General features: G+C 36.5%; 1 protein-coding gene across 1 annotated transcript; it reads right to left on the reverse strand.

The window, feature by feature from the left end:
* Window positions 1-7,480: 7,480 nt before the first annotated feature.
* On the reverse strand, window positions 7,481-8,544 carry LOC113239275 (piggyBac transposable element-derived protein 3-like; the record flags this gene model as incomplete). Its single annotated transcript, XM_026476196.1, has 1 exon — window positions 7,481-8,544. A coding segment is annotated over exon 1 (1,064 nt), but the record flags the coding sequence as incomplete, so codon positions are not given.
* Between the last annotated feature and the right edge of the window lie 1,867 nt (window positions 8,545-10,411).

Consider the following 10,411-nt stretch of genomic DNA (forward strand, 5'->3'; position numbering starts at 1 on the left):
CCTGTAATTTCACCAGCACTCTCCTTCAAAACCCGAACGTAGAAATAGGTAAGGTAAGTAATAATTCAATATAAGTTCTTCAAGATTACACTATAATTGAACAATTCGGACCATTTAATAACTGTAACTCTTTTATTAAAAAAAAATTGCCAAGTTTTATTGAAGTCGGTTACCGGAAAGTGCGCGAAACCGGATTCATCCCCTAGTTTGATCCTTTGGGGTGAAATATTTTCATCAAATTTAAATGTGACCAATACTGAGGTACCCTCAATAATTGAGAATCTCCTCCTTTTTTAGAAGTCGGTTTTAAAAGACAAAGTATAGTAACGAGTTCGCTGTTACGTTTGAATGGAAGTTATCACACCTGTCTTATTATAACTGTTATACTATGTTAGATAGGTTATATTAGCCCAAGATCATGGATGGCAAAGGCATACTAATACCACAGTTTTACAAACCATATAGTTGCACAACGATACACACAAAAAAAACGGTAAATTGGGAACCTTCTCCTTTTTTTTTTTGAAGTCTGTTAACAAGGAAAAGATGTGGTGTTATTCTGTATAAATAGAGTTAATTATTTCCCAGTTTTAGCAAGGAATAGACACTTATGGAAAATCATTCCTTCTTTCCCATCACTTTAACAATAATAGATTATAATTTTTTTTTTGAATTGATATTCATGAAATGATTATAGTTTGTTATAATGATTAATACAAAACTCGAACACTCAGAAAAAATTCCTTCGATCCGGCCGGATTCGAACCGACGTCTTCTAGCGTATCGTACCAGACGCTATACCAACTAAGCCACGGAACGAACCAGCGGACATCACGAATTTTTCGATGTACTTGTTGTCATGTTTTTGTATTTGGTTTTTCAACGACTTTTTAGCCGTAGCGCCATCTCCGAGAAATCTAAGTATTTCTATATAGGTTATATTTGGTTTACTAGTATGAAATGGCATGAATACGAGTAACGTCGTGATATTAAAACAACGTTTCATTTATTGAATTGACTGGGTGATTGTTCCTTAGAAGGTTGTGGAAAGGTGCGAGGACACCAGGACACCAATCTGCTAATTTGCAATCATCTCAGTTGTGTGTTGATAGAGTCAATGGCTGGATTTTGAACGTTTGGTATTCTGCTAAAAGTTAAGAGTAGCCTGTCAGAGGCTAGTCGTCGAGCTACCATTCAACTGCCATTTTTTTTGGTATTCTGGTCTTCAATGTCGTAGTTTACTAATGTGATATACATTTTAGTAAAGCATCAACGATCGTTAGTGATTGTATGAATGAATGCCATCACTGCTACTCCACTGACTATTGTGACACAACTGCCGTTGCAACTAGATATTAGCTGAATAACAAATATTATTAACCGACTTCAAAAAAAGGAGGACGTTCTCAATTCGACTGTATGTTTTTTTTGTATGTATGTTACGCGATAACTCCGGCCTTTTCCGGTGCCTCCATACCATATACCACGCATGAAGATTCATTTTTATAAATAGCGCCTAAATTATATCATAAGGAGCAATTATTTTAATGATTGATTTTGCTATTCTACAATTCAAGGCGTTTTTCTTTCTCAATATACTTTGAATAGTGAGAACCGATTTTTATTATCTCCTGTATCAAGTCCCGTATAGTGGCGAACTAGGGGATGAATCCGGGTTTGCGCACATTCCGGTATATGTACTTCCACGTACTTTTGATGTCGGTTTTTTTAGCACTCTGTGCTGAGATAATCATAATTGCAATATAATTTCAGTGGAATCTTAATGGAATTACAATGAAAACTGGTTTCAAGAAAATTAGCAGCTTTGGGGCTCTGATTTCAAATTAGGGAATTCCCAGTCCCAGGAACGGCGAAAATAACTTCAGGGCACTGCTTAGAATATTCATATCGAAACCAATTTAGGAATGTTTATCCTCCAAACTAATCCTACTGGGAATCGAACTCCAAAGTTCTTCATTTAACACTCTCAGAATTTTTGATTTCCTTTTAGTGATAGAATGTATTTTTTAGAACCCACCAAGTATATAACCAGAAATTGAGACGAAATGTCATTTAATTTGTTTGAAAACTATTCTGCCATGTCTTTACGGTGACAACTGCGCTTCGATTGGCCAGCCAGAATTCGAAGCAATTGACGAATGTCGTCAATTGTTTCACTTCAAATCGACCAGTTTAATTTGAGCGTTGCTATAATGGACGAAAATTGCAAAATTACACATTTAATTACCAATGAAATTTGATTCTGTTTATTTTGTAATTATGTGTTTTGCTGTTATTTCCTCACCACCGAATAGAACAGTTCCCGATTGTTAGAGATATTATCTTTATTACAATAAATACAGAATATTTTTGGAATATACGGAGACGTACACACAGGTCAATTGTTCGCGCTGTACTATTTCAGAATTCTAATTTGTAATTTCAGCGCAAGTGAAACTTGATATTTAAAAATAATATAAGACCCATTTGTCTGATAAGTTGCAGGGATGGATAGCCTTTCTTTCATTTCGTCTACATTTTATGGTTATATACTCGATGTTAGCACCAGAGGGCCTGTGTTATATGTAATGACAGTAGTACCATCAACGCATTTGAAAGTTATAAAGCGATACCTAACAATATCGATTAAATACAGAGAAGGGCAAGCGCCTGGATTTTAATCCGGCAGCGCTTTGTTCATGGGTTTAAATCGATTTAAAATCCATCAATGCCCGAAATCAAGGGCAAAGATTATTTACAGCTAAATGTATATTGTAAACCGAGGTTTGTTTAAATTTAATAATATTATTACAAAATGTTTATTGCTTTCTTAGCTTGACAGTTCGATTAGCATTTCTATGGAATTGATTTGAAAAAGCGCATTGAAATAAATGGATACAAAAAATCGATGTTATGTACGTATGTGTGGAGTTCTCGTCGAAAAATGATTTTTTACATCGAAATTTGTAACAAGTATGGAATTATACTAAATTCCATATTTAACGTTTTTGCTCACGATTTTGGACAGAAATGGGTAAATACCTGGTTAACCCACTGCCCATTGTGTATTTTTTAAATAATAATAACCCCTGTATCGGTGCCATGGACACACACATAGACAACCACAAAATACACCCAAACTCACGAGAGAACCCAGCACCTCCTCGTGGCAATCCAGCATGGTGACCGTTCCGCCACGGAGGCAGGCAGCAGCAGGCATTGATTTACTGCAATAATTTCTACCTTTTATTTAAAACTTTGTATACATAATTTCAGCAAAGACGTCCACTGCAGAACATAAACTTTCCTCAAAGAAAGCCTCAATTACCGAGATGGTGCTGCTTGCATCTAATTTGATATTGAGTAGAATTTATTGTTTGAGTTTTGTTAAGTAATAAGTGCGCTCACCACTTTGCTCAACTTTGCACTGTGGCTTTTAAAACATCCCTTGTTATAATGACTAGCAAAAAGTTGGATTATATTATGAAACGCACGGTTAAGGGTGGGAAATGTCATTACCATGCTTAAAGGAAGATTGTTTTAATTCTAAAACAATGATATCAAGCGACGACGGGACGAACAAGTCGTGCTCCTAATGGTAGGCGTCACGCCTGTCCATAGCACTAACAGTTCTGAATGGCACTACCACTGCGCCTGTCACCCTGAGACTAAGGTGGCAGTACTTCCCTGGACGAACTCTTTCACAAGGAGTTCTACTGCTGCTAAAATGTTCAAGGTCGAAAGATATTTTCTTTGTGTTCGTTCGTTCTTTTCTTTGTATCAATAATAACGATAAAAGGGTTTTATTCATCATCAACATTTTTACATCCCACAGTTGAGCACAGATCTCCTCTCAGGTGAGGCCATAGTTCGCCACGCTGGCTCAATGCGGGTTGGGGACTTTACACGTTTTCCGAGAGTTGCCCGTCTTACACGTCTGCCACGGAACGAACTAGTGGACCTCACGAATTTTTGTATGTGCTTACGTCTTTGTATTTGGTTTTTCAACGGCTTTGATGAGAAATCTATGAGAAATCTATGACATTTCGTCACCCAATTATATACCTTTACAGCTACCAGTCTCGGCTAGAGATGTCGTAATTCATTGTATTTAAATTTTTATTGAATTGATATTCAATTATTTTTATTTTTATTATTTTTCAACGAAAAACGAAACCGGGGCTGGTAAATGTAAAGGTATCTAACTGGGTGACGAAATATCATAGATTTCTCATAAATGGCGCTACGGCTAAAAAGTCGTTGAAAAACCAAATACGAAGATACGACGCAAGCACATAGAAAAATTCATCAGGTCTGCTGGTTCGTTCCGTGGCTTAGTTGGTATAGCGTCTGGCACGATATGCTAGAACACGTCGGTTCGAATCCGACCAGATCGAAGGAATTTTTTCTGAGTGTTCGATCTTTGTATTCATAATTATAACAAACTAGTGGAGTAATTTCACATAAAAACAAATTGAATATCAATTCAATAAAAATTGAAATCAAAGGGTTTGTTTACTTTATTAATGTTTTTTAGAAAAACAAACGTATCATACTCCCTTTTCTTTAATTCGGCGAAAAAATTTTTTACTAACAAGAAGTTGAAAACGTAGCGTGTATTAGACTGAAATCTCTATCGATCTAGATATAAATAGAGCACAGGTGCATTCCGAGCGCGATAAAGTCTAATTCGGGTAACAAAAGACGTCGGAAGACTTCTTTGTGATGCACCAACGTGGAAATGGGGGAGTATAGATAAATTTATAATAGAAGGGAAATGAATGAACATGAAAGAATGAAACCAGAAATGAATGGTTACGGTAAATATTTATCTTGATTAAATATCACGGTGTTTATATTGTGTAGTTTTTTATGATATGCTTTATTATATTTTTTGTGAAATAAATAAATAAATACTAGAAAACATTACATACGTTTCAAATTTTTATTGAATTGATATTCAATTATATTTTCGAAGGAATTTTTTCTGAGTGTTCGATCTTTGTATTAATAATTATAACAAACTAGTGGAGTAATTTCACAAAAAATAATTGAATATCAATTCAATAAAAATTTAAGTAATACAGTGAATAGCGACATCTCCCGCCAGGACTAGTAGCTGTAAAGGCACTAACTGGGTGATAAATCTTTCATAGATTTCACATAGATGGCGCTACGACTAAAAAGTCGCTGAAAAACCAAATACAAAGACACGACGCAAGCACATAGAAAAATTCGTTGGGTCCGTTGGTTCGTTCCGTGGCTTAGTTGGTATAGCGTCTGGCACGGTATGCAAGAACACGTCGGTTCGAATCCGACCGGATCGAAGGAATTTTTTCTGAGTGTTCGATCTTTGTATTAATGATTATTACATACGTTGCTCTGATTCCAAAGTAAAGTAACTAAAGCACTTGTGTTATGGAGATCGGAAACAACGACGGTACCACAAACACCCAGGGGGTCGACCGGGGTTCTAACCTCACGATGACTCAGTTGTCGACCGATTTCTTTTAATTTTTATTCACAACACCCGAATCGAACTTCGAAATCAAACTGTCGTATTCGAAACCGAATCGAAAGGACGTAACACCTGTACGATTACTCGAACTTTTCGACTGGCAAAGACTACAAACGTTATTCAAAACACAATTATCGAATGAAAGTTGTTTACCAAGCAAGAACGTAATATGGAAATAACTTATTATTTTAAATAAAGTCTGGATTTTATTCAATTTTGTTCATTTATTTTAATGCAAGACTAATGCAATCCTATATTTTAGGTCTTTAAAATCTTAAAAATGTATGTATGTGACTTTATTTTTTTTTATAACCCATTTCACCGATAACTCCGTAAACGCTGTTGGATAACGATATGGTATTAGAAAGACAGTTATGCCTAGCTATACCTATTGGATCGTGATTACAATTTATCGCCTTGTCGTCTGCAGTATATGAGACAATGGTAAATAAAACGTGACAATAATAGTGTAGTCTGACGATTGTCGTTCTAGCTTTTCCCATTGTCTTGACAGTATGTCGTCGTAATGTCAAAAAAGTCGTAAACGACAGTTAATCGTGTTGTTCTATGTGTAAACAAGATTATTTAAATATACAAGCTACGACATTTAAACTGCACGACTATCTATCTTCACGACATAATAGGAATGCCCCCAGTTATTACATGACCCGATATAAGCCCCGTAAGGGCACTACAACCTTAGAATAATAACGCATAGAATGATAGTTTCATATCAAACGAACTGTCACAAGTGAGGCAAAATCAAATTTATGTAGGCTAGTTTTAGTAGTAGGTTAATTTTCGGTTTTAGTGAATATTTATATAAAAATACAAGTTGAAACGCGTTACTTCCTTATGGAATGTGATGTTAGTATCTATTTTATGTTTGTCTGACGTATTTTTACACTCATTTACCGCACATTTCGTCATTTTTAGCTAAAATTCTTGAGCTGTTCGCGGTGCAAGTTGACCTTGAGCACTGAAGGCCCGCCCGCTCGTGTAGGCCCATTGGGCGCGCTTTAATTTGCCTCACTTAGCGTGTGCGGACTAGGTTTCTATGCGTTATTATTCTAAGACTACAACTTAACTTCTTCAAGTACCTACATTATCTATGTTCATAATAAAAACCCTGTAAATTACAAAAACAGTTCGATAGTAAGAATCTTTTCAATTTATTTGTAAACATAATGTTCCTCTTCTATATTTCGTATTGCAAGAGTTATTTCATTGTAAACTTTAATTGCCGTATGGTTTATCCCTTTCGCACCTGAGATTTTTTTTGTTCAGTTTAAAAAAAAATAATGGCAAAAATTCATTAAATCTAACGCATAGATAAATATAAAAATAGTGAAAAAAATCTAAGTGCAATCATCATTTAGAAAAACGGGTATCACGTTCGTGAGTTCTAGGTCTCAATTCTACCAAATCACGAACGTGCGTTTGTCTTTTATGGGTAAAATTATAATGGTAATGGACTTTAAACTACTTCTCAATTAGTATTATTTTTAAATAGAAGTAAAAGCAACACATTTTATATCAAAATCAACTATTTATTGTACTTAACAATTAACAAGGCACATTATATCACAGTTCTGTGAACCAATTAATATTATTAATTAACTAATAAGTCTTTTTAACCAAAACAAAACATAAAATAACGAAGAACTCTTCTGTTCATAGTTTTATAAAAGAAAATTAAACATAAATAACTTAGTTAACGTAAATCAGTCTCTCATAAAAACTTAACAAGTCTGTTTCAAAGTTAAGGAACATTAATTCAACAAGCTGTAACATACAATTAATCATTACTTGTTGTGATAAATATAAAAGCAGTCTTTGTCTCGATTCAGGCACAAATAGACATCGCATTTCCTACATCGAAGTTTTGAACGAGATTTACATTTCTCTAAACGACAGGTTCGTGGAGCTTTTATATCATCAAATATAGGAAAATGGTCAAACCCATCATATCTCTTCCCTACCGACGGATCATTAGCTGGCCTGTATCTGACTAAAGGCTGTTCTTGTGGTTCTACTTCGGGAGACGATTCGTGGCGTTCTCTGCTGGGAGTGTTAAGTAGAGTTTCTCCCATTTCGAATCTGAATGACAGTAGATCCTGTATCTTTGATTTTGGAGTATTATTTGCCAGCATTTCATTTCTGTACAGTCGCCAAGAGTTCACAACGGCCAAATCGATGAAGTGAAGTATGACTTTTAATGTCCACTTGCGGGTCTTCATAAATGTTCTATAATATTCTAGGGATTGGTCTAAAACATCCACTCCGCCCATAAATGCATTGTAAGATGTCACAATCTTCGGAGCATCAACATCTACGTAGTGCTTTTCCTTTTTTTCGTAGCGCTGTACTATGTCAATTCCCGTGCCGCCAGTACAGTTTGATGCCACCAAAACAGCCTTACTGTCTTTCCACTTGACCAAAACTATATCATCCGAGATTCTTTGGTCAACCTCGCCCCGAGACATCTTTTTGTCTTCTTTGAAGCTGAGCTGTTTACGATTAGGAATCCGGTTAGCCATTATCGTCCCTGTGCCATGATAACCACGGTTTTTTAATTCTTCCAACAAAGGGATAGTTGTAAAAAACCGATCAAAGAAGATACAGCTTCCAGGAGGAATACTTTGACTCAGGCGGAGAACTACACCAGGACCAAGACCGAGAGGATGCAATAGAGCTGGATTATTACCAAAGTATATTTCAAAGTCTAGCATCAATCCCTCGCTGGTTGTTACAACAAAATTTTTCAAGCCAACTGGTCGAGGCTTGTTTTTAACTAGTTGCCTCATGTGGCATTTGCCAGTAAATGGAATCATCTGTTCATCCACTGAATACCTTCTCGGAGTCCTTTCTAATTTGTGGCAACCGTTTCGAACAGCATTGATTACGGGTTGCACCTTCCAGAGTGGATTTCCTACGTCAGAGACTTTTGGGTAATCCGAATCAACGACGTGTAGATTATTACGCAGCATCATACATCTATCTCTTGTCATAGCTGATACAATCATTTCTATTTTTATATTATGTCGCCAATACATGGCAAGTCTAGGATAAGACAATATCCCCATTATAAGATGAATACCGACAAATTTTTTGATTTCTTGCTTAGTTGTATTTAATACTTTCCCTGTTTTTCTTAGATAGTATAAGTTAGTACACAAGGCCATGTTTTCATAGAAATCATCATCAAAATAATCTGAAAAGTATTCAGTAGGAGATCGAAGTTCTGGGGCTGGCGTCGAATGATCGTAATCATGTGGTTTGTCAATATAGGGAGCTTTTTTCCAAATTCTGGCCCTTTGTGGCATTTTGACTTTAATTTTTGGCCGCTTACCAGAGTCCTGGAGTTTCCTTTTCCTTGACGGCCCTGGTTCCTCGTCAGCAACATCTAACGGCAACTCACTTTGTTGATCATTTGATTGTAGTGTCAGTGGCGGCGGCGTCTCCGAGGACTGATCATCATTTACCGGTAAAAAATCTTCGTCATTTTCGTCAAAGTCCAGGTCAGAACAATTTCCATTTTGAAGCAGTTCGAGGATGATTCTGTTAATCTGATGTTCTGTTAATTGCGTTCCTGAAATATCATTAATTTTATGAGAAATAAAACAAATCATGATCGTGAGTTGGTACAATTGCAACCTGGACCTCACGGGCGTGCGTTCAAAACTTTAGGTCAACATTTAGAAGCAAATGCGACAACTAGTGTAGAACTTTTGTTTTCTAAAGTTAGTTTATAAACCTAGCTAACTAATTTTGCAAAAAAACAGTGTAAAAACAAAAAAAAAACATCAAAATTGTAATATTACTTACGCCGTCCGGTCGCGGGGTCATGGTACGCGGCCATGTTGACGTTTGCCACGACGCAACTGATTCCTATTTGAACCACAGCGCGTTTCTATTGGTTGTTCGATGAACGCACGATCGAGCGAGCTCGGTTTGGGCCGGATAAACAGATTTCGCGCCATTATACGAATTTTCAAAGTGGGAACTCACGATCGTATCAACCAGGTGCGAAAGGGTTACACCTTCCAGTAGCAGTAGAGCTTCTTGTGAAAGAGTTTGTCCAGGGAAGTATTGTCACCTTACCTGTTTCTACCGCCAAGCAGTAATATGATCATTACTGTGTTGTGAAATTACAAGCACATGAGACTTGTCAACTTACGTCTCAGGGTGACGGGCACAGGGGCAGTGCCCCTCAGATCTTTGCAATTTAAAGCTCTGAGTGGCACTGTAATTGTCATGGACAGGCGTGTAGCACGACTTGTTCGCCCCGTCACTTGATGTTATATAAAAAAAAAAGACTGCGGTACCGTCCTTCAGGACATACCTCCGATAGTTCCGCGTCTTGATACCTTGATTATGCAAAAATAAAAATAGTTTTTTATTTAAGACAAAGTAGGTCCACTTGTTAGTTTTACAGAAACCGTATGTACTATGTTAGTTTACAGTTCCGTATTTATAAATGTAATAAAATATAATCGAAAATACAACTAAAATTTAAATTTAAAATTGAAACAATATAAAATGGAAAAATTTTAAAAATTTAGCATCAAAAACAAAAAAAGCATGGGCTCTGCTATTTTACAAGCAAACATTTTCAGAATGGTGTTGGAACTGCTGCGTGTTCCATGCAGTACGGATGCTGACTTCTTTCTCATCATGGCATGAGAGTCATCAGTCCGCGCGTCTGCGAACATGCCAGATGAACTACAATGATGCGGTCGTCCGCTAAAAATTTTATATTGCTCATTTGTCCGTAGCCACCTGGAATATGCATCGCAGGTCTGGAGCACCCAATAACTTACCTACATATCGCGAATTGAAAACATGCAAAGAAGATTTATTAAGTTTTTATGTTTTCGAACTAGGGAGCGG

The sequence above is a fragment of the Hyposmocoma kahamanoa genome, unplaced genomic scaffold, assembly GCF_003589595.1.
Source record: "Hyposmocoma kahamanoa isolate Upper Pololo Valley unplaced genomic scaffold, ASM358959v1 99751, whole genome shotgun sequence".
Lineage (NCBI taxonomy): Eukaryota > Metazoa > Arthropoda > Insecta > Lepidoptera > Cosmopterigidae > Hyposmocoma > Hyposmocoma kahamanoa.